Source organism: Vulpes vulpes, chromosome 5 (assembly GCF_048418805.1).
Source record: "Vulpes vulpes isolate BD-2025 chromosome 5, VulVul3, whole genome shotgun sequence".
NCBI classification, from domain to species: domain Eukaryota; kingdom Metazoa; phylum Chordata; class Mammalia; order Carnivora; family Canidae; genus Vulpes; species Vulpes vulpes.
The window spans coordinates 97817528-97843929 of NC_132784.1; the positions used below are offsets into that span (position 1 = coordinate 97817528).

The following is a 26402-nucleotide window of genomic DNA, read 5'->3' on the forward strand; positions in this document are numbered from 1 at the left end:
AAGTAAGTAAATAAATAAATAAATAAACAAGCCAGGATGATACTAAGTTTATAAGATAGGATATCACGAAGGAAACCAAAAAATTTTCTCTTTATTGTATCAATAGAACTCTCATCAGGAATACCATAGATGCAAATAGTTACTGCACCACAAAAAATTAGGAAAACTCTAGAGAAAAGTAAAGCAATGAAGATGAGTAGAGTGAATTCTATATATAGACAAACTAAAAAAAAGTTTTGGGAAGGTAAAGTTTGACACTGGCTCATGGTTGCAATGCCCTTAAGGTCTTAGAATTTTACAATATAGTATTAGTAAAAAAAAAAAATTGTTGATTTTATTTTGAGACTGAAATAGATCCTTTCTAGGCAAATGTAAGAAGCCACATTTTCATAAACTTATAGGAATAAATAATCATTATTGATGAATTATAGCTATTTGATATTCAAATAAATTCAAAAGGGTTTTGAATAAATTAATGGATTCTAGTTCCAAATTGAACTATTAAAAAAGCTAAGATTTTTTTAAGGAATATATAATTTAATTTGTTTAGGTCTTATCTAATGAAGGTCAAATATAAATTTCTTTAGAATATATTCTGTAGGAACTATCAGAAAATGGAAAACATTATGCTTGAGAAAACTCAAAATTTGAAACCTATATCAATATCTTGTCATTTTATTACTATTCTACTGCTTAATTTAGCTTTTAATATAAGTACTCCATTTAAAGCCAATGACATATTTTTAGAAAATGGTATTACACGATCGTTGATTATTTAAATATTTTACCAGGAATGTTAATGTTGTTATTCATTTTCTGCAAGTCAATCTCTTTAAAAAAAATTCCATTCATAAGATCACTTATCAGTGATAACTGATAAAATCAAATAGCATATGGAGTGAAAGAGACATAAATAGAGTCACATATGGAAGTTATACTTCTGATATTTTCCTGAAAATCTTCACTAATAAGATTCCAAAAACCTGATTTTTTATTCCAAAAATCTACAATTGTTCCTTTTTCTGTCCTATTAAATCGGAAAACCAACAATTATAGCTTGACATGGGGAAGGAGTCAGGGAAATAGGAGGAAATTATGGCTATTTATGGTCTCTGATTGAGATCTCTTAAGGGTCATTCGGCTTCCAATTTTTCAACAAGTTTTTTTGACACCTAGTGTATTTTTATTTATTACCAATCATTTCCTACTTCTAGGCATTCTAAGTTTGATTTCTGGCTTCCTCAGTATAGTTTGAGAAAACTTGGGAGACAGGCATCAAGCATCACATCTTACACTGTGATACAAGAAGAAAGTTGCAAACTGAGTATAAAAATCCAAATTAAATATTCAGTGAAAGGAGCAGTGCCTGGATATTTGAGGATTAGTAGGAACTGAGATTCCTAGGCCTAACCACAGTTCTAGCTGGGAAGGAGTCTATGCTGCTGCTGCAAGAACAGGAGCCAATGTGGCTCCGTGGGAGAAGCACTGTTCTTACCAGCTCCTCCACTGACCAGCTGTAGAACTGGAGGGAAAAACTGAGAGCTAGAGGTTTTTGTTTCTAAGAGGAGTGATGTAATTTTCGTTTCTAAGTCTCCTTCTAACTTGTAAAGCCTTTTACATCTCTGGGGATATCCCGCCCTCCCCTACCCCAGGAATAATTTTTAAATTTCTATTGAACTAGAGACTAACTTAAGGTTGGAACTTTTAGAATCAGTGATGAAAAGTATGTAGCTATTTCTGCCTAAGTACACCTTTAAGGTGGCACTGAATACTTCACAATCAGTTTGTATTATGGCCTCCTTTAAAGAATTTGCAAATGTACAGGGAATATTCCATTTGCATGTGCTTAAATGTTTATTTTTCATGACACAGGGGAGACAAAATTTTGTCTATCAAATGAATACTTTGTGGAAACATAAAGCAAACCAGACCATTTTTCCTCCATTTTTAAATGTTGAAATAATCTCCAAATTGAAGAGATAAATAAATAAATAAATAAATAAATCTGCAAATAAAATGGAAACATACAAGATCTGTTGAATCTTTTTAGCTTCTCATATTGACAATAAATTATTCATACTTACTCATATTTATATATAGAAACAATTTTAGAAACATCTCAAAATGTATTTTGAAAATTTCTTTGAGTTCCATAAACAAGTTTCAGTACTGAATGAGTGAATAGATACTTAACTCCCCAATTTGAGTAGATAATGTTGCAGTAATTTTTTATTTCGTGGGCCAATTACTGCTATGCAGTTCATTATATAAGATTTATCCATCCATTTACCTATTTTATTCTGCCTTGTTCTTTATATTCTTATAAATTGAAGAAAACTGTCCTTTGCACCCTCGGGATTCTTTCTATGCATAAGCCTATATGATGCCATGGAATTGAACCAAGTGATATATTTTGACAAAGTTTGATCCATGATATGAATACATATTATATATATATAATTCATATATATAGATGAATTAAAAAGAAAATTGAAGTATATATACTTGCAATTTTCTTTTTAATTCATCCGAAGGCTATAGCAGTTTAGATAATCACCATTATTATTATGTGGCAGATCCTGATTAAAAGAACATAGCTGAATACACTAAAGGGAGGGTTGTGTTTTGGTTCAGAATTTCTCTTTTTACAGAAGTAAGGTTTTGAATAATGTAAATGGCATTTAAAATCATGTATATGGTGCTAAACAGGCTCCCACTCAGCAACATAAAGATATATAGTTCTTGAATTCATAATGTCATGAGAATATCCACTTATGATTTAAGAGTATATTACATCTCTATTAAGTCCCTTGTACTCTCCCAGTAGGAGATTTCTTAGTACCTGATAAAATGAATAATTCTAAACAAATGACTTAAAAACTCAAGCTTCACATATAAAAAAACGTATCCTTCTGCTAGAGTAAAGAAAAAATGTTTTCTAAACCTTAGAAAAAAGCTTACATTGTTTTTGGATATTTAAAACATTTTAACTTTGAGTATAGTGATTAAGAGTTGATCTCTTCTGTCACTTGTTTTCTCCCAAATTAGTACCTGATTATTAGTTCATCATTTACCTTCTTTATAAGAAGGGGAGCCATTTCTTATGATTTCCAACCTGTTTGCTATTTACCAGTTTCTTATAAATCTCTGACTTTAGAAATCGAGGAAAAGAATCCTTGGCCATAAGACTATAGATTAACTTCTGAGCGTCATCAAAACATTTGAGAGTTGGTTCTGCAATATTCTTTGAGATGAGGTCCCTGGTACTGAAGTCAATGTTGATCTGTGGAAATAAGTTTGCATATCATTACATTAGTTTAATCAAGGAATACTTGGCTTATACAGTTGGTATATATATATATATATATATATATATATATATATAATTTGATTTTTTTTTTTCTAAACACAAAGTTAATCTGATGCAAAACAGCAGAAAAGTCGTGCATTTTTTCTGGAATGTAGAACACATGTTTGGTTTAATTATTTTTCTTTTTTTTCAAAATATATTTTATTTATTTATTCATGAGAGACACACTGAGAGAAGCAGAAACATGGGCAGAGGTAAAAGCAGGCTCCCGGTGGGGAGCCTGATATGGGACTCAATCCCAGGACCCCAGGAACACGACCTGAGGCGAAGACAGACACTCAACCACTGAGCCACCCAGTGACCTTTTCTTATTTTTAATGGAGAGGACAGTAAAAAGATGGTCTTTTGAGGAAGAATACAACAGCAAACTAAAGCATGCTGTATTCAAAGAGACTGACCAAAGACTAAAATCTAACTTGGGTGACTCAGTTGGTTAAGAGTCTGCCTTTGGCTCAGGTCATGATCTCAGAGCCCCAGGATGGAGCCCTGCATTGGGCTCCCTGCTCAAAGGGGAGCCTGCTTCTCCCTCTCCCTCTGCCTCTACCCTTACTGGTGTTCTCTCTCTCTCTCTCATACTCCCTCCCTCTCTCAAATAAATAAATAAAATCTTTTAAAAATAATTATTTTTTTCTAGGTTGAGACAGCATTGACAGAGAACAGAGGTAAAGCCTTATTTTGAGATTATAGAAAAATGGCAAAGTGAAAAATCAAGCAAAATACTTCATGATTCTAAATTTATTTTCCCACAAATCTTTTTTTTTCTAGTACTTTAACCCCAATCCCTATAATATACTTTCCATAGGCAGAACAATAACTAAAATTTAGTAGGTTGGCTTCTATCAACACATTCCCATTTTCCACACTTCCCCTTCTTGTTTCCCAGACAACATTGCTTTTCATTCTAATTTATGTTTCTTTTTGTTTGCCAAAATAAACCAAATAACATCCCCATCTTCACTGACTCCCATGCCTTCCACAGAATAGACCTATATGTGTATGCATGTGTGCGTGTGCATATCTCTGTCCCTACACCACTACCATATGTGAGTATCCTCTGTAAGAGCTAACACATCTATTACATTGGAATACACCATTCATCTACAAATTTGTAAAATGCCCCAAACTTTGTGAAGATACTTGTCCAACTCTATACATATTCCAGGATATATTCTGCTAAGCAGAAAACTTCGCATCCAAGTCGTCTAATTTAAATTGAAAATATTCATGAAGTGCAAAAGAAATTTGAATCTTAGAATTAAAAACTCAAGAAAGGCAGGTGCTATATCTGTCGTATTCATCCATCTATTTTTTGGCACTTAGCAGAATATCTACCACATAATAGGCAATCAATAAATATTTGTTGAATAGAATTAACATGTCTCTTGGCAAAATAGAGAGATTGTAAAAATGCCATAATTTGGGGGTCTGGTAAAAGAAAGACTATAAATGGCAATTTGTGCTTATTGAATTGAGGTTAAAAGAGGCGGACAGACCTATAATCAAACCTTCCCTCAGCTACTTACTTGCTATTCATATGAGTGAAGCAAGTTCTATAATTTATTTTAATCTTTGATTCCATGGTATAAAAAGGAATAATAATAGCATCAATCTTAAAGTGTAAAGTGTTTCAAGTACTAAATGAGATAAGTAATATCAAAATATTTTATTATTATTATTCCAGGAAGAAGAGAAGAAAAAAAAAACTTTTAATTTGAAAAGAATCAGAAAAAGAACACTATTGTTCACAGATGTTTTTCCTAGGGATTTCAGCTACGGAGTAACCCCACATCTGCAACTTTATTCCCCTGATCATCCTCCTACATCCTCCATTAAAGTTTCAGGTCAAATGCTACAACTCCTGAAGGCCTTGAAATGTAGAATCAATTTTTCCTTCCTTCCTGTAGGAATATGGTGGAGGGCAGTGGAAAGACTTTGGGATAATTTTCTAATCTGTGCTCTAACAGTATCTTGGTGACCTTGGTTGAATATTTTACTATTTCTGAGGAATGCTTCCTCATTGTTAAGTATTTCTTGACTGAGTTTTTATAAGAATTAAAATAAAATGATCCATACATTCATTGATTCCACAAATGTTTATGAGTATCTATTACGTACCAAATGCTTCTATACTTGAGAAATGATAACTGGCAACTAAATAAATAGTATTATTTTAGAAATAAAGTTGAAGGATGAGAAGAAGCTAGTCCTCTAAGAGTCTGGGGGAGAAAACGTTTCTAGCAGAAAAATAACAAATTCAAAGTCCCTGATGTGACAAAGAATTTAGGTTCTGAAAAGCCACTATGCCTGGATGGCTAGAGCATAGGATGTGAGAAAGAAAGTTCCTGTAATGAGATTTGCCTACAAGTTTTATAGGGCTTACGTGCAGTGTAAGGAATTCTTATTTTTCTCCTAGAAGCAAAAGGAAGACACTGAAGGGATTTGAGGAGGGAAGTTCATGATGACATGTTTGAAACCCAATCCATTGCCTGCCTCATAGTGGGTGGGGATCAAGCTCCTGCAGTGTTTTTTAAACATCTAGGGTACTCTGTTTCATAAATCCTATATTGTGTTGTGAGGATATGAGAATAGATGTTGCCTATTTCTTCCTTTAACTGTTGTGTAATGGTATCATTTACATTTGTTTAACTATGTATTCCCTGTAATAGTAAATATAGCAATTTATCTCATTGAGGTATCCATTGATGGGGTGGAGGTTTCACTGATAGCAGGGCTGGTATGTGCCTGGTACATAGTGTTGGCTTATTATTATTTTATTTTATTTATTTTTAAAAGATTTTATTTATTTATTCATAAGAGACACAGAGAGAGAGACAGAGACATAGGCAGAGGGAGAAGCTCCCCTATAGGGAGCCTGATGCAGGACTCGATCCCAGGACCCCAGGATTTCGACCTGAGGTAAAGACATATGCTCAGCCACTGAGCCACCCAGGTGCATCAAGATTTTATTTATTTGAGATAAAGCAAGAGCGAGAACAAGAGCAAGAGAGAGAACGAGGAGGGGGGACAGAGGGAGAGGGAAAAGTAGGCTCTCCACTGAGCAGGGAGCCTGATTCGGGCTGGATCCCAGGACCCTAGGATCATGACCTGAGCTGAATGCAGACTCTTAACCGACTGAGCCACCTAGGTAACCCAGCTTATTATTTTAATCAGAAATGAATACGTGCAATAACTCCCCGTTTCCTAATTAAAAAAATATAAAGCCTTGATTTTGACATTCATGGCTTTTACAACATAATCCTAACTTACACATTTTCTTTCTCCTCTATGTGTGCCCTGTATTTTTACCAAGCTAGACACTTTCCCTCAAATTCCTTGTATTTTCCCCACCTATCAACTTTTTTTAGTCTGTCTGAAAGTCACTTCCTTTACCAAGTCATTCACAGGTTTTTATGTCCATGAGGCTATATTCAAGTAATATCTACCCTGTGAAGTTTATGCGTGGATTGTTTTCCTTTCAGACCCGTCCAAGAACTTTGTGTTACTTAGACGATATTTACATTTTGTCCATCATTCTCTATGCCTTGCACCATGTAAGGACTCAATAAACATACACTGCGTAAGTAAAGTGAAAAAAAAGTTTCTATATTTATTAAAAATCATGTTTAAATTTTAAAGAGAACTATCCCATTTCAACTTAATACTGGTAAACTAATATTTATTAAAATAGATGAAACTTGTATTTCTGATTTATCCCTCTCATTTTTCTAACTTGTCTGTTTTCCTACCAAGGAACTGCCAGCATCAGCTATGATAGCTGAGTGATGAGCAGATATACTAATCCCAGGAGATAATTAGTAGTCTTATGAGGCTGTGTCTTGGCAATTCAGCTTAATGTCAGTGACAAAACATCACACCCACATGTTTGTATAAATGTCATTATTTTTCTCCAAGTTCTTCAAGCTTGAAACATAGGAATCATCTCTGACACCTCTTTTTTCTTTGATCTCTTTCTCTATTTTTCCCTCATTTGCCTTATTATTTTGTAATTTCACAATGGCCCTTTTCATTTTCACTCTTCTTTCTCCCTTTAGCCTTTTATAATGGAATCTCTTTACCAAATTCTGAAATTTGCCTCTAGCCTGATACCTCTTCTTAACAATATCTTTCCCTTCTGAATATGTGAAATAATAACTATATCAATTTCACCAAAATATCACTAACAGTATATGAATATTCAGCTGAAAATCCATTATTTTTTATAACATAAACTGTAAATATCTTACCTTGGCATTTGAGCTTCCTCATACTCAGACTTCAATGTGTCGTTTCAAAATCATGTACTTTCCTTAGCAGTATCTATAAAACTAGTCTACACTCTGTTCCCAAAGCAAATCTGGTACCTACAGCTTGTTTATGCTGTTTTCACCATCTAAAATCCCTTTCGCCCCCACAATTTTATTCTGTACAGATTCTCCTTATCCTCTATGATTTAGCTTAAGTTGAATATCCTCTGAGAAGCCTTCCTTGGCCACAGAAGGAAAGCCACTATAAATTCTTTGTCATTATATATTATTTTGATTTACAAATCTTAAGAAATTTGATTTCTTACTTAAACAAATTTAGATACAAAGGCTTCTTTTAGTATTAATTATTCAGTCTGATTATCAGAGAAAGATTTGTCACTACAGAGGAAATTCAATAGTTCATGACATGAAATTAATTTGTTTTTAATGTATTAGTTGTCTTTTCCCCTATCTCTTTTGCTAATTCCCTTTTCTCTGCATGCCCCTCAAAATATGAGCAAAACAGCTATGCATTCTCTCAGTTCTATCCCAAGTCTCTCCCTAGATTTTTTTCCTTGGTTACTCTATCTTTTTTCCTGGCAAAATATTTCAACACTGGCATTATCTCTAAAATAAGCATAATGATATTTAAGCATGATTATTTTGACTGTCAATAATGCTATTATTTATTAAACTACTAGTACTGATATACTATCTTTCTATGGCTACTTTATGTCACCTATGCACAATTATATGATATGCAATATTATTATCCCTATTTTTCTGTGAAAAACATTAATATGTATCTGAGAAAGTAGGCTTTCATTTATAGCCATTCCTACAATTTATTTATTTGAAATATCATATTGAGTAGGTGCTTAGAGATTGTGTGAGGGTTCTGAAGATACAAAGGTGATTAAAGTGAAAAGTCAATCAAGAAGACAGATTTTGAGAAAGCAATCCAGAGGAAAAAATATGCTTTCTGAAGGAAATGAGATTTTAAGAAGGCTTTCAAAGTATTGTCACAAATATAGATAGATTGAGGAAGGAATTTACACAGGGGCGGGTAAGCTGACAGAAGCCCAGTGGTTTATGAGAGGAGGAAAGGCAAGAACCTGGAAAGGAATGAAGGTACCAGATCACGTGACACCTTGTAGATTTTTTGGTAAGGAATTTTTACTTAACCTGAGAGCAATGGGAAGAATTTTAGTAAGGGCATGATGTAAACACATGTTTGAAAAAAAAACATATCACTGGTTTCCATGTGGTATAATAGCTGGGTGTGGATAAAAGGAAGAAAAATGAGAAAATCTTACCAGAAGTTCAGGTGGGCAGTGATGATGAATGTGGCTGTGTAATGTCACAGGGATTGGTGGGAAGTGTGTAGATTTTAAAGATATCTAGAAAGTATACTGGATGGATCTTGTGATTGAATAGTGTGCTGGGATGAGGGACAAAATCTTTACAAATGGCTGGATTTTAGCAATATTCTGAAGAATGAGATGACAGAAAGGGTTGCTGGAATGGACATAGGGAATCAGTTGGAAGAGAATCAAGGATGACTACCAGTTATTTATCTAGAGCAAATTAAAAAAGAGTTGCCATTAAGTGAGATGGGGAGACTCAGGTAGAAGAAAGTTTTGAACAGAATTATTAGTACTCAGATTTGAATTTGTTAAGTTTGAGCAGCTCTTTTAAAAGTATGGGACCTTGGGCACCTGGGTGGTTCAGTTGGTTATGCATTTGCCTTTGGCTCAGGTTATGATTCCCTGCTCAGTGGGGACTCTGCTTCTCCTCCTTGCCCCTGGACCCCATATGATGCTCTCTTTCCCTCTCAATAAATAAATAAGTAAAATCTTTGAAAAAAAATATATGGGACCAGAGGAAATCATTAGGAGAATGAATGTAAGCAAAAATTAAATGAGGATTTCTTTCCCTCATTATAGTGTCTGTTGGGTTATGAATCAGAATAGCAGAAGAAATTGCTAAAGAGCAGTCAGTAAGGAAGGAAGAAATCAAATACTAGAAGTCAATTGAAGATAGTATTTCAATTAAGAGAGAGTGATCTATTTTGTTAAATACCCCCTGAGAAGTCAATTTGGGTGAGGTGTGAGAATTAGGCTATCAAAAGTGCCTTGTCTTCTCAAATCCCTTAAAATTTCAGTAACTGGAAAAAAGTGAAGATGTTAGGCTAGATAGATAGATAAATTTCTCTAAAAGAATCAGTGCTGGAGGCATGTCTTAAGCTGCACCCTCAACTTTGCCTTCATCTCAGCTGTGATTTTTGATTGAGTTCTACCGGAAGACATGTGTAAATTCCTATCTCAAAAAGTAAGACAGGAGATGTTGAGTGAGGAGTAGATCAAAGGTAAGATCCTATCAGGAGGTGACCTAAAGCTGCAGCCTCTCCAGTTGTATGGTATTGAGGCATTCTGAACCGCTTGGGAGTTACAGGGAAGCTTAGACTTTGCTACGCAAAATCTTAGGTCCAGAGCCTGGGCTGAACAGTGTATCAGCTAAGGAAATAAACAGAGTTATATTACTTGCTAATATGATAGTTACTTGCATTTTGTTTGTGTGGATACACTTTAGTTTCAAGGACTCTGAGAAATAGAATATTTCCTTTGCTTATTTTTTCAAAAGATTATGAATTATCTTAGATATCTGAGCCCACTGTGCTGTCAATCTCAGAAAAGAATTGTGATTCTTACCGAATGACAGTAGAGATGTCATCACAACCATTTAGAGGCTTTTAAATTCTGTCAATTTTGAAAAGGCCTTGACACAGGTGACATTGACAGCAATCCATTACATTAAAATGTCTGCCTTCTGAATGATGTTTGAGGTAGTTGTTTAAAAACAATTTTATTCTAAAGATCCAGAATATTTTAATACTCATGTGATTTTGTTAACAATAAAGTGTGCCAGGCAAATTCCCCTTTACTACGCCAGCAGTTTTAAATCCTCTTGGTTTTCAACAAATTACTCTATCAGAAAGAATACATTTTAAAATGTACTAGTTGGCTTTCCTGTGACCCTCCACTCTGCTTTCTATATTCTTTACATAATTTGAATGAAAAGTTTTCAATTGTGTTTTCACATTCAAATTAGATAGCCTTTTCCTCATTTAGAATGGATAGTGTGGCAAGAGACTGCCATTACGCACAGGGTGTGTGCACGCGTATGTAAAACATCTGACTAAAATGGAGCAAGCAGCATCTTAGACCTCATTGTACAACAGAGCTTAACAATTAAAGCCCCCTATAATCATGTTTTTGGTTACATAATTCTATTTAATCACCATGAACACCTCTTGTATTGCTTCATTTTTGGCATCATTAAAGGAAAACGAATATTCTGAAATATATTCTTAAGGGTGGCTATTAAAACTGAGAATGGCAAAGTTTGTAACATCTAGATGGAATCCATCCCTGCAACAGGACTTTATCCTTTTGTTCTTAATGCTCTTAGAGACAGAAATGAGTGACACGAGTTGGGAAGTAGTGTTAACATCTCAAATTGGGCAAAAGAAACAGAAGAAATCATAACATATGCAATCACACAAATTACTAAAAATAGATGTACATAATGTATATGGGTAATGTATATGGATTGCTAAAATAGATGTACATACTGTATATGGATTGCTAAAAATAGATGTACATAAGCAAAAACTATCTGGAGTAGCTGGGAGGGAGTCAGATTGACTGCTTGCATTCCCCAACCCAAACATGCTTATCCAAGATTAGTTTCAGTAGCTCAGAGACACATAGAAGTTCAAAAAACAGCCGAGTGTCTTCTTTTTGAGTTGAAATACAGCAACCCATTTTTCAGAGGGCCAAAGTGATACTGCAAATTATTTAGAACAAATACTCCTGAAACTCTTTCCCTCTTAATGCCATATTTGAATCTAAACTTCATGGTTTAAGAAGTTATACAAATTAACCAGAATATGAGAAGAGAAATAAAGCTTTTTGATAGAAAAGAAGATAGACTCTATGCACCAAGATAATTTTATGCTTTTGCCTTTAGCAAAACATCAATGTTCCCAGGCTATATTACAAACATCTAAAAATAAATAGTAGATCTAGAGAAAGGAATTTGAAACCTAAAAGCGTAGGCTGTAGACCTCTCTCCTCATGATCTTTTGTATCTTTATGACTGCAAGGCTCATTATTTTTTCTCTAGGGCTCAGTTCATTTTTACCTGTACAATGTGGATGATTGCAATACCTCCCTAAGATAGTGACCATGATGGTCAGATGACATAATCTACATAAGAGCATTGTGCAGATGTTACATATAGTTTTTCTAGATTGTTTATCCTTCCTCTCTTCCTTCTACCCCTTTTCCTTCTCATGCTTCTCAGTCTCTTCCTTTTTCTCTTCTCTCTTTTTCAGACCCTTTATTTTAAGATGAAATGACTAAGGAGGAGGAAATTATTGGGATCCAGGAGGTGCAGTTGCCTCACTTTACACTCTGAGACATAGATTGCTAGACTTTCTTCACTACTGGACTAGCCTTCTAGGCACTGGCTGGTCCATTGTTTCACTTACTCTTCCTTTTCTATCCTTCTCCCCCATTGTCTTCTTTTTCTTTATGTTCCTATTTCTGGTCAAAGCTCACAAACTACTTCTTTTGAGGTACACCTTCTCATCCACTATAATTGAATTTTCCTGTTGCATGCTGCTGCATCACCTGTGTTTCCCTATCACGACTCTCATGAAAGTATATTGTAATTTTTTAAAAAGATTTTATTTATTTATTCATGAGAGACACACAGAGAGAGGCAGAAATATACATAGAGGAAGAAGTAGGCTCCCCGCAGGGAGCCGGATGCGGGACTCCATCCCAGGACCCTGGATCATGACCTGAGCCAAAGGCAGACATTCAACCACTGAGCCACCCAGGTGTCCCTTGCAATTATTTTTTAACAAAAATAATAAAAAACATTTTTAACAAAAACCCTCAAAATGATTAGCTTTATCTATTCAGAGTATCTGTCTTTTTCTTGTCTGCACCAGTACGTTTCCTAGCATATGCCAGACACTTAGTGATCAGTGTATGAAAAGTTAGGAAATTAATAAATAAACAGACTCATTCTATTTGGAGATAATTCAAGAGTTGGGAGACACTGTTGACAAGAAACAATTTGTGGGGCCAGATAAAAATATCAACATGTTGGGGAAGGGGCACTTTAAACTGCAAAGAAAAAAGTTGAATATAAGATTAAGAATACAAAATCAGCATGATAGTAATATCAAGAAATCCTTCTAAGTGCCCATGTTCGTGAGCTTCTTTCTACCAATAATTCATAGACCTAATTCCTTTCCTTGAGATTCTGGTTAAAGCTGACCTTATTTAAAATAAAGACCTCATGTCAACATCTTGTCTCACTACTCTTCAATCATTATATCCTTCTAGGTATAATGCAAAAAATTTCCTCTGTAACTTTTTTTTTTTTTGCACTTAATCATTTATTGCTTTGGTATTTTTTCCTAGTTCCATAATTTTCATTTTTTACCCAGATAGCTTTAAAGTTTCTCTTGAGCCCAACCATAGTTTCAACCTATTTTATTTTCTTGCATTTCCTTATCAAGCTGCCTAGTTCACACAACATATTGCATTATATTTAAGTGTTTTTAAAATCTGTTCTCCTGACTAAACTGAGCTTCCCATCCATGGGGGTACTTTATCTTATAAGGAGGTGAATAGTAGGCACAGAACAAGCATTTACTGATGTGAAATAAAATGCATCAATAAATAACATTATACTGCCTTAAAAATAAAAGTTAAAAACAAGACATAGATATTTTAAAAAGTGTCCTGCACATATTCATTAAGATGCCTTCTCCTCTATGACTATAGTTTCTTTTTTGTTTTATGAGTTATGGTGTCTTCACATTTAATAAATACATTTAAGAATTAAGTATTTCATACTAATATTTTTTGACTTTAAAAAACTACCAATGTATTTGCTCCTGGATTGGTGATAATATGCAGTTGAATTTATATAATTTTAAACATTACATTGTTTTTGATTTGGAACATTTTCTACTCTCACAGAATGGCAATCAACATAAACATAAACATTTTTCTCTCTAATCACAGATTTTCCAACCTGACCAATTTCCTTTTCAATATAGAGAAATTGCACAAATCTATATAAATTATATAAATATAACATGAATATTTAAAATCTGTTAGTGTTTTCACTAATATGAAAATATTATTTGAAATATTTTGAACAGCTCCATTCTGTTGAAAAAGAGTAATATTCTTTTCTCAACATTTCCAAGTGATATGAAATGAGCGGCCCAAATGGAAGGGAGAATAACTAAAAGTTTAAGAATTTCTTTAACACCTACAGGTTCTTATTGTGTGCAAGGTAGAGGCACTTTAAAAAATACTGCTTGTCTAATAATTTTCTCATTTTCAAATCACTTAGTTAAAATACCAGCTTTGCTTTTTTTTTTCCTCAGTATTTTCTTCTGAAACTGTCTAAGTATAATCTATTCAATGAGTAGCTCTTTTTATCTGAAACTAGTGATTTGCTAGCATGTTCTTATAATGGTTATTTTCAGGTTGAAACTATAGCCCTTACAGTGACTTGTTTTAAAAAAAAAAAGAAAGGGATTACAATTTCTTAAAAGCTGTTCTGCATGATATAAAACCATAGACACATATTCTCATTCATCATCCTCATGTGTCCTGTGTGGGTAATGTGTTTGGTTCACAGATGAATTAGTAGATGGGATACTGAGGCTCAGAGAGATAAAACAGTTTATTCCAACATTACAGGATTTGAATTTAGGTCAAGATATCTCTAAACTTCCAATTTTCTACTATATTACACTAGCTCTCTATTAGTGTAGAAACCAGAGAAAAGGTAATGCTGTAAGAAAAAGGGCATAAAGTCTAGTTACCATTATCATTTCTCATAGAGACCTAAAAGTTCAATTTTTGTTGTTTTGTTCAGTGTGCTGTCTCTGCCTGTTAGAACAGGAAATTGAGAGTCATTAGTAATGCCAATTTATAGACAGGGATTATTTGGTAAATTTAGTATAGTCTAATTGTAAATTGTCTACTTGCATCAATTAAAAATTAAGTTATGTTAGCTATTTTATAGATGAGGAAATAAAGACACAAGCAGTTGAGAAGAAAATAAATAGGAGTTAATAGACACCTGGATAACATGACTTTGCTATTGTTCTTTACTTTAGGATTTTTCTACCAGGAAAATTGGTTGTGATTTTGATTCTTTAAGAGTCACTTATACAACTATAATTGAATATGGAAAAATGGATAATATTCTTATATAAATCTCATTCTTGAATTAGTCTTTTTACTTATGAAAATCGTGTTTTCCAGCTTCCAGACCAAAAATATGACCTTGTCACGTTAAGATTGCCTAGTAGATAAACCTAGAATACTTCCCACCTTTTCTTTATCTTTACCACTGCCTATGCAAAGTCATCCTCTACTTCTCATTAGCAATATCAAAATGTTTGTAATTTTCAGAAACACTAAGGAACTTTGTACCTCCATGTTATGTCACTGTTTCCTTAGTCTGAAATATTTTTTCATTTGCTGTCTTGATATTACTTTTTTCATGACCTACATTTTCATGTGTGAATCACCCTGAAAATGCATCCCTTAACTCTCCACATGTACTTTTCCAGTGTGCTAATAATGAACTTTAAATGTGGTTTTATTATTATGTTGCTTATTGTGTATTTGACTGATTTGATTACATGTCAGTCTGTCCTCTGTGACTTCAATGTGGGGACAGGCACTCAGAAAATCAGTTTAATGAGTCAACATACTCACAATTGTATTATATTTAACATACAGCTGATGGACTACAGAGAAATACTTTGATGACTAATTGGTATATGAGAGCCAAATACCAATGAGTAATTTGGGTAGTGAAATTTAGTAATCTGCTGAACTGGAAACAACTAATGCTAAATAATAGGAAAGATAGTGACTACTTCAAATGTATATCTATATATTTCTTTGTTTTCAGTGAATTTTGTCATATTCAACAATAATATTTTTAGATACTTCAAGGAGAAGATATAATCTATTAGTTGGAAAGCAGCTATATAAAAAAAAAAAAAGGAAAGCAGCCATAACTTAATTATATACTACTTAGTCAAATTAATTAGATGGACAAAGTACAAAAAGCCATAAAAATCTTATATCCTAAAATAATTGTGCTATTTATTTAAATTATTACCATATAAATTTATTTTGGAAGAAAAGATTAGGAAACTATACAAAACTATTTTGTCAAAATTGGTAATTTATTATATAAGATTGAATTCAACTATAATTAAAAGATAACATTTCTTATTGGAAGACTTCATGCAAAATGTTTGAGAATGTTATTCTAAACAATCACTGTTAATTAGCTGAATTCATACAGAAGAAAAAATCTGGCTTTCAAATCAATATCACAATAAATAGGATATCTTTAGAGCTGATTTCAAGGCCTTTTAGGGAATGACACATTAATCAACTTGACAAATCTCATATACTGTATTTTCAATTTTCCAGAATTATTTATTGATTCTTAGATGGTGACTGGGAAATGAATGTTGAAATAGCTCCACAGCAGTTAAAATTCTTCACCCTACCTCCCCTGCCCCCATGAATTCCTTTGGTAGCTCATGTGTCTGTAAAGTTATACTAGCCAATGTAGGCAGCAGTAATTAATGTCAATTAAAACTTGAACTATTGATACAGCCACTTAATGTTCTAATTTCACCTATTCTATTCTTTGTGCACATAAGTATAATAACCCTTCTCAAACTATAAATCCTTTTTTCTTAAATATTTGATTTATTTATTCATGAGAGACACACAGAGAGAGGCAGAGACACAGGCAGAGGGAGAAGCAGGCTCCATGCAGGGAGCCTGACGTGGAACTCATTCCCAGGTTGATTCCCGGAATCACACCCTGAGCCAAAGGCAGACGCTCAACCACTGAGCCACCCAGGTTCCCTCAAACCATAAATCCTAATTTTAAATCAGAAAATATGATAACTCTCCTCTAAGAGCAAATTGATGTTTTTGTCTCTGTAGGAAAGATGACTTGTACTGGTAAGTTATGTTTGGTACTAGTAGTGCAATGTAGCTTTCTGTTTACTACTTATGCACTAAAATTCTTAGCTTATCTGATATGTTCAGTGAGGAATTTAAATAATTTTAAACTACAAATTGCTTAAATTTTAAATATTAAAATGTGGAGATGATCAAGGTTTTGGTTCTGGAAAGGAAATCAAATATAAATGAGGTGTTACACACACTGAATCCTTTTTTGAGGGGTGGGTATTATCAGTCATCCCAGGTTTCTCTAAGGCCATTTCTACTTCCTGATCTTAAAGCAGCACAAGTGGATCATGATCACCAGAAACTTGGCCTCACACTTTTGGCTCATTTTTACCATCAAAGAAATAAAGGTAAGCAAACTCTTCTTTTGGAAAGTAAGACATTACATACCATAATGTGGACATCCAAAATATTAAAAATTAAGAATTCATGCTATTGGTTAGTAGTTGTATTTCCCCCCACATATTATTCTTAATTTTTACATAAATTATTCTATTCTAGAATTCTTATTCCATGTTGATCACCATGATTTGCAGAAGGATAAACAAAAGTGAACTTGCAATACAAGAACACATTTAAGTAGCATTTCTATAGGGTTAACATTAGAGTGAGTTAATTAAGATAATAGACACTATTTTTCAAAAGTCTGTATGTTGTACTAAGGAAAAAATTATGGTCATATCTGGCACATAGTAGGTGTTGTAAAATATTTGCTAAATCAGTAAAGGATAGAATCATCTTAAGGCACTTCTGTTGGAGTTTACAGACATTTTCTATTTGATTTCATAGCAACAATTTGATTTCCTTTCAGATGGATTTAGTGTCTTATAATTGGGAGCAGATTTGCTAGGAGATGAATATTCACTATCTTAGAATATTTTACTCACCTCTTTAGGGGCATCAGCTTCAATGAATTCAGAATAAATCATCTTGGCTTTAGAAGCAATTTTTTCTGCACTTTCTGTTTTTTTGAAGTCTTCACAGGCAAGCCAGAACTCAACGTTTTCTTCACTAAACTCTGATTTTAGAAATGTTCGAAAAGCATCCAAACCAGCTATAAAATATAAAAGAAAAACTATGGTATATCACGGGTGCAATATACATAACCAACATGAATACATTGTATAATAATGAGCATTTACTGAGTATTCAGTGGCAAATATTTATCATCCATCTCTAAGTTATATGTCTTTGTTTTTAAGTTTAGAAACCTTATTTTGGATCAATAATCATAAAAATAAAATATTCTTATCTCTATTTTCCAATTAGCTCCATTAACAAAGAAAACCTGTACTTTTTCTTTCCAGATCTGAAACACCTAGGAGCTAGGTTTAGAGGAAAGTGTTTTTTTTTTTTTTTTCCTTAAGATTTTATGTACCCATGAGAGACACAGAGAGATGCAGAGAAAGAGGCAGAGACACAGGCAGAGGGAGAAGCAGGCTCCCTGCATGGAGCCTGACATGGGACTCGATCCCCAGTCTCCAGGATCACTCCCTGGACTGAAGGTGGCGCTAAACCGCTGAGCCACCCGGGCTGCCCCTAGAGGAAAGTTTTGAAGGCAATTACTTCACAGGAAATCCATGGGCTTAGTTTTATTCACTCGATGCACTAAGCCCAAATCAAGTTAATGATGTTATACTAACTTTATAGTAAGGATATCTTTGTTGCTATGAGTTGGTGAGGAAACACAGGTTGATACTAGGGAGTTAGATTGTGTGGGTTTGGACTGAAAGCAAAGAAGGAATGACTGGCATTTGTTACTTTTGAGCAAATATATTGGCCAATTCTAATCTTTAAACCAAGAAAGTAACCAGCAAGATACTTGGGGAGAATGTTTCTCCCCTTTATGTGGTGATAGGCAATTTTAAGTCAATAAAGGGAATAAATGAGCTTTTCTCCAGTGTTGCCCTAAGCAAAATGTGCCCCATTTTCCCTCATAGTACCTGTCTAACTTAACCTATGCATGGTGTTTCTCTCCTGCTCCCAGATATTCTCCTGAGCTTGCATTTCTCCAGAAACTTTAGACTACTTACCTGCAGGCTTGTTTACTTTGTCTCGATTTGCATGTGCTATTTCTTTTAAATTTCATAGCAGAGATAGTGCTTTGCAGGCTGTGATTCCCATAGGTCCTACTGCTCCCAATTATTTGACTTTCAGCCAAATTTACACAAGTATTATTCCCATTTGAGATTATGACTACCTGTTTAGACTATCCCTTTCTTTATTTTCCTCATCAAAATATGGCATGCAATATTCTTCTTTAGTATACCAAGAGCTCATTTGAGAAGGTAATTCTGGCTAAATCAGTTTAGGGACGAGTAAGGTTAGGAGTGTGCTTCTAGTTAGATAGCAAGTTAGAAAGGTCATTATCACATTCCTGCAGTTGAATGGACTCAGGCAGTACCTTGAGTTCATATTATTTGGTTTCACAGATTTCACCTTTCTGAGGTCAATATCTGTTTATCAGTGAGACTGTGGATCTCTCTGAGAAGGAAAATACACATCAGCACTTTTGCCTCGGGAGAGATTTGCCTTCCAAAACATTGGTGGCTTTTCTCTTCCCTCTGCCATGAGGGCCCCTTTGCATGTGCTCAAAACTGCTCTTCCCTGACTACATACTCAGAGATCTGAACCTTTTAGTTCCAAAGTAGGTACAAATAAGCTTCTGGAGAATAAGGGGAAAGAGAAAATGAACTAGTAGAAAAGAAAACATGAGAAAAATTTATGGAAAAGGGGCCAAAGTCAGCTATTTGCAGGTTGCTGCAGGTGAGAAATAAAGTGATTTTAGTGAGAGAAAATAGAAAAGGCTTCAGGGAGCAAGATTAAAGCATCAAAAACATTGGGAAATTAAAAATAGATTTAATAATTTTTTATTATTCAAAATAGAGTTGAAATAACAAGTCATTGCAAAAAGTTATCAGGTACCAATTAAAATTCTCAGTAGAAATATTGGAGAGTGTAGATGTCATTAATATGTGAGCACTATAAAAAATTCAATTAACTGCACATTTATTGCATTTAAAAATACATCCAAGAAGCTTCTGTGACACAAATTTAGGTTATAAAAATCCTTTTAGTAACACTCAATTAAAATTTCCATGAGTTTTGTCTGAACAGTGATGAATTTGAGGGTTCAAAACAGAATTTACGCTAAAATCTATTTTATATAGAGGATAAAGTATACTTTAGTGATACTGAAAGAATGTTGTAGATTCCTATCTGGCAATATTTTATGTGTATCATTAAGGCATATGAGGCTTCCTCCCAATGAGGATTATCTAAATGCATCCATGAGAGATGGGAAGTAGGAGATCAAGAAATTTATTATTTTCTCACATCTTGCAATTTTAATGAAGGACTACTTGGAGATAATAATTATCAAATTCTTTCCCCCTCCTGTCACTTGGTTTGAGATACAATGGACCAGAGAAAACAGCTAAAATGAGCTAGTTATCTCTGTCTTGGACACACTATTTTATTGAACTACGCTTCTATTCTCTATATACAATTTGAATGATCAAAAGATTTCATATGACTTTGGAATAATATGCTCCATGCAATTAAAATGATATTCTCTGAGGACAATCTCTACAGAATGGAATGGCTACTGGTTATGCTCAACGGGGCTGACAAGTGGAATGAGCACTAGGTATTGAAACCACCATGAGAGCCTATACACAGTATCTGCAAGACATATCCCCAAGTCGACTTAACAGATAATTTAGTAAGTCATTTAGCTGTATAGAGCATTAAAAAGCATTTTCAAATTTTCAAGCTATTTTTCTGGTATTATAAAAAGCAAAAACCAAACAGCTGCTCAAATAAATATGTGACTTTTTATGTGGGGATGAAATAGAAAATCTCAGGAGGTTTGTAGATGAAAACATTTGCCTTTAGCTTGACGTCTTCCGTGCCTCTGTTTGGTGGTGCTGTCCTCTAGAACTCCTCCACTCAAGCCAGCCAAGTCACCGCCGGCAGAGATACTTTCTCAAGGCTTTTAGTAAACCTGATTTGTCGTACTGGTTACATACTTAAGTAAAAAAGAAACACGCCATTTAAAACTTAAAAAAATGCAATTTCATATCTTTGATGACTTTAGTATGTCCTTAGCTGGATTCTAGGAATGATGTGGATTATTTTAATGTCTATACTTTAGGAATTAATTATTTAAGAATCATAAAATCAGAATAATTCTGTCTAATTCAATCTAATTTTGTATATGAATGAATAGCTATGAAGAATTCACCCAACTTTATTATGTAAACTTTTCTAATATACTGATATTGACTTTACAAATTTAAAGTAGACATTCCATTTGATTAGTACCAACAATATTAAATATTAAACATTTTTAAATACATGTCTCTGTAGTGCCATTCCTTTTTTCCCCTGTATCAGATAAAACTCCTGTAAAACAGAATTATGTATAACAGAAACAGAAATTCCAAATGACTACTTTGATCAAATACCAGGATATTTTATTTATTGAAAATAAAAATACCTTCTTGAGCCACTATTAAATATAAATACACATCTGCACATGTACATATTAATACATTAAATATGTTTTTGTTTTTGCTAAAAATGAGAATGTCAGTTGAAATAGTTTAAAAAACTGTTTTTTAGCTCCTAAGACATGACAAAACAAGTGATTTATTTAAATTTTAAACTTTTCAATAGTTTTTTTTCTTTCAACTTGTAACAAGAAGAGTCATCATAGATACATCAAATGATAATGAATCTAAGAAAATGACAAATTTCTTATTTCCTGTTTGGGATTTTCTTTTTGTATTAATGTTTGGAGTTTATATAATCATGTCTTTTTTTAGGCCCAACCTAATTCCATTTGGATTTGAGACCCATACAAATTTGTGTGACTGTTGGGAATCTCATGCTTCAAAAAATGACCAAACTTATGTTCTATAATGACTACAACTTTTAGAAATTAATGATTTACTATTAATCATTACATTTTTAAACTTAGTTGGGTCTTACCTTGGTTGGTTAAAAGTGTGTCCATATTTTCAGACCATGCCAGTGTGTCTGTTGTTGGTGACCTGTAGAAACAACATCTACCCTTGACAATAGCATTGTGTTTTTTTTCTTCTATAACCTATAGTAATATTTTAGTTATGTGTATTTGTTTAATTACATAATTTTAAAGAGCTTTGCATCATTAATCAAACCGCAAAAGGTCAACAAAAATTGTATAATGTTTTCTACACTATATAGCAATAGCTATATAGAATGGTATATAGTTTGACATCAGCAAATTACTTATTAATCTAGCTTATAATGTTATTAATATTTGCAAATTCTTACCTTCCAATAAAGGCACAAGAGAAATATTGCTCATGGTTCTACGAAGCATAGTGAATTTCTTCTTCTCAACTACATTTTTTAAAGATTTTATTTATTTATTCATGCGAGACAGAGAGGGAGGCAGAGACATAGGCAGAGAGAGAAGCAGGCTTCTCACAGAGAGCCCAATGTGGAACTCCATCCTGGAACCCTGAGATCATGCCCTGAGCCAAAGGCAGATGCTCAACTGCTGAGCCACCCAGGTGTCCCACAACTATAAATATTTTGATTGTTAATTTATGTGGCATTCCTCTGATCTATTCCTGAAAAGTTATCATGATAACAGTAGTGACTTAGAAAATAAATCATTTTCTAAGTTTTCATGGTATATAAAATTATACATGTCATAATTAGATATCTCAAAAAAGCTTAAAATTTTTCAATTAAGAATTTCTAACATGTGATGATCTTAAAAGTGTTTATTTATAGTATTTTGAGAAATCTTTACCCCACTCTAAGACAGCCTTTATTTCTCCTCAGACTGGTATGCTTCCAGTTCTGGGATGATTTATTTAAATATAGGAATCTGTCAAGACAGAGTAATATCTTTTCCAAAGCAGTCAAAAAATTTATAGACTTAAGTCTTCTGAAGAAGGTATACTTTTGGGGATGTGATGTAGAAATAGTAAATCAGGTTTAAGATATAAACTTTCTGAGATGCAAATATATCATGCATTATTCCCCTTAATAAACTAAGATTCTGATGAGATAAGCTCCTATCCATAGAAAGCATCTGCTACCTAGAAAAAAAAAATTAGATTATGTATCTGTGAATTGCAAATGACTTACGTGTGGAAAGGGATGAGCTAATTGAAAATTTTTATTTAAATGATTGATGAGAAAATAGAAAGCATCTCATATTTAGTCACTTTAATAAAATTTTACTTTTGCATATCAGGGTGACTGATAAATGCACTACCTTTAAATGTACTACATGAAGCGATCGCTATGCATTTAACTTGTATTACTTCTTGTAATTTGTTGCTGATTTTATTATTTTTGTTGGGATTGATTGTGCTCCCCTCTGCTGTTGCAGATCTGGTTGTATTTTCAGATAATAGTTGTCCTTATAGAGGGTACAGAGAGGGGGCTCTCTGACTGGGAATTCATTTTACTCTCTTCCATTACTTATATTTCCTGACTGAAACTTTCTTCCCTGGTGGTGGACAGCTGACTTCCCTTTCTCTCTTGACTTACTAAATCTTAGGGATGTAAGATTTTCTGGGAAACCATTTTGAAATAGTGTTTTTTCATTCAGATGGACATAAAAATAATTTAAAATGCACATGTTTAAAAATATCTGTATTTGAAGATTGGTTTCTGGTGGTTAACAGACTATTCATATTACAAACCATTTAGTATAAGTGAAATATATGTTACTGAACAGAGCAGTGAGGAGTTTTGAGCCCAAGCCTGGCCACACAGTATACCCATTTTGAATGAGAAAAAGCCACCAAAAAAAAAAGCACACAGAAAACTAAACATAAACAAAAACCACTGAGAAACAATCTAGGTGAAAAGCATTCAGGGATGAATATACACTTCCCCATTGTATAGACTATCTGATGATAGGAATAAATATTATTTTCTACTACCAAGAATAGTTATGTCTGGTCCAAAAATGTTTGTTGAACATATAAACAGATAATGAATGAATGGCAAGATCCCAAATAGTGTCAGGTATTAAAACCTTCAATGGAAGCAGTGCAATGGCTTTCAAGATGCTGGCAGGTGACAGTGATAAGGTTATTGAAGGTTAGAGCTAAATTACATTAGCTTCAAAGGGTGTGATTAATGGTGGAGGGAAGAGGAGACATGATGTGAAAGCATCAAGGGGAAGCATGGACCTCACTCTCATCTCTGAGGGATGAGAAATTGGAGGAAATGGACAACATCCACTCTAGAAGGCATTAGAGCAAGCAAGTCTTGTCATTTAGGAAGAGCCAAAATCTGTTCACGCCCCAAAATATAAAGGAATGCTCAGTGAAGTCCTTATTAGATGTAAAGGAGTCTTTTAGGAATGGAAGTATTTAAATAAATGGCAGCTATTCTTGGCACCTTTATTGACGTGGAAAACAGTAAAAACAGTCTGGGAAATGGTGTAAAATCAAGGAAAAAATTTTAGTGTTTTGAGTTAGAGAGATATACTAGAATATTGTTTTCTATAGATAGAGAATATTATAGGTGTTAGAATTAGAGATACTTGGATATTCTAGCATTATTTATGGTCCACCAAATGCTTCATTATTATAAAAGGAAAATCTACCCTTTGGCTCTCTGAAGGAATACCTCTGCTGGTGTGTGATAAATTCTGGAATGCTCTCAGCTCACTATTTTCTAACCAATTTCAAGTTTCATTTGAAAGGTTTCATATCAACTACCTGATATGAGGGAGAGTTGGTGGCAATGCAGAATTCACTTTTCTGAAGCTAGGTAAGATGCAACTATTTTAAAGAATGTTCTTAATTTGTTTAAATTTTTATATTCTGGGTTGATTTTATATTTATAATTCTGTGGAAGAGTAAACTGTTGTTATATATGAATAAACTGAAAGAATATTTTTACTAGCATCAAAAGGTACAACAATGTATTGAATGTTCACAATCTATACCATACTGTTAGGGATGTCATATACTTTGCCTTATTTAATTTTGCAAATGACAGTCTGTTTTAATCCTACTGTTACCAGTGAATAAGGAGCCTCAGAGATGCTAATAATTGGTGCAATATCTTGCATATACTAATGGGCAGTTGGAATTCAAACACAGGTGTGTCTCCTTATAACCCAAATTCTTCTTACAATTCTTCCTAGAATGAGTCAATACACATAAGTACTAGCGTACTTTGCTCATGTTCTGGAACATTTATAATGAATACTTTGAAAATGCCTTTTCTGTAATAGTTTATTGCTTTTCACATAAACATTTCCTGTAAATAATAGCTGGATTGCAGTAATTGACTATTTGGTAGAAAGTCTTCAGAAGATAGATTCTTAAATCTTGTACATTGTCAAATGAAAATAAGACACTTCTTATGTTAGATTTGAGTGAGAAATGTATCTTGTGTTTTAAAAAATGTACCTACAGGGCAGCCCGGGTGGCTCAGCGGTTTAGCGCCGCCTTCAAGGCAGGGTGTGATCCTGGAGACCTGGGATCCAGTCCCACGTCGGGCTCCCTGAGTGGAGCCTGCTTCTGCCTTTGCCTGTGTCTTTGCCTCTCTCTCTCTCTCTCTCTCTCTGTGTCTCTCATGAATAAATAAATAAAATCTTTAAAAAAATACAATAAAATAAAAAATGTAACTACATAAATGTTAAAGAAACTATTGAATTCAAATTGGGGGAGAAAAGAAGGTGGTCAATTTAAAAATGTACTGACTTGGTTAAATTTTACGTGGTATGTGTTATCTTAAATAAATGGATAATGTGGCACTCTGTTATCTCTTTCTCTCTCTTTTCCTTTTTATTTTAGTTGTAACTAACAGAGCTTTTGTCTGATTCTTCTCATTTGGGAATGTATGTGCATTTCCTGTATAATTGTGATGCATAATCAGAGTAACTTTTCATATGTGTATGATTTGCCATGAAAATTCACTGTGTATCTGGAGCCAAAATTGCACTTAGTGTTTCATGGGGTTTTGGCTGATTTCCTTTCTGTTTCCTTCATTAAGCACGTGCCATCAAGGCCAGCAGTCCCCATATTATGTGTCCGGAGAAGAGCCAGGCCAGATGGGAACTGCGTGAAAACTACCAGTTATCTTGCTAATTGTGCCAGCTAGAACCAGTTGTATTGCATTAAAAAATGTGGAATCCAACAACTTAGCTGTTCACACTCAATTAGCAGTGTGCTGGAGAATGGGAAATTCAAGCAAGGAGTCCATGTGCTCCAGGAAGTGACAGCTGCTTCCTTACCCAGCGTTTAATATGTGTTTTCAAATTTCTTAATAAGTATTACAATAATGAATAACTTTTGCAAGGATCATTGATATCTTTTGTCTCAAACTTTAACTTTAATTTAAAATTATTAAATTAATTTTGAAAAGTTTCACATAAAAAAAGAGCTCACTGTTTTTTTCTCCCTTGTATAACCTTTCTTTAGAATTAAGTGCAAAAGCAAGTCATGAATTGTTGACATATTTTAGAAAAGAAGAAGAAATTAATAGAGAAAGGGGAAAAATAAATCAGAAACACAACAATTAGCATATTTATCTTAAATGAAGGAAACAAAACATCGAGACTAATGAAGGCTCAAGTGTTTCATTTGTACATCTTCTGAGATAAAAATAGCTTTAAATAGCAACTCACTTCACTGGCAT

General features: G+C 33.7%; 1 protein-coding gene across 1 annotated transcript; it reads right to left on the reverse strand.

Moving 5' to 3' along the window:
- Positions 1–3003: 3003 nt before the first annotated feature.
- On the reverse strand, positions 3004–26402 carry RGS21 (regulator of G protein signaling 21). Its single transcript, XM_025991648.1, has 4 exons — positions 26392–26402; positions 21726–21802; positions 17618–17784; positions 3004–3283 (listed from the first exon to the last, which is right to left on the reverse strand). The coding sequence occupies exons 1-4, from the start codon at positions 26400–26402 to the stop codon at positions 3080–3082; spliced, it is 459 nt and encodes a 152-aa protein (XP_025847433.1). The 3' UTR covers positions 3004–3079.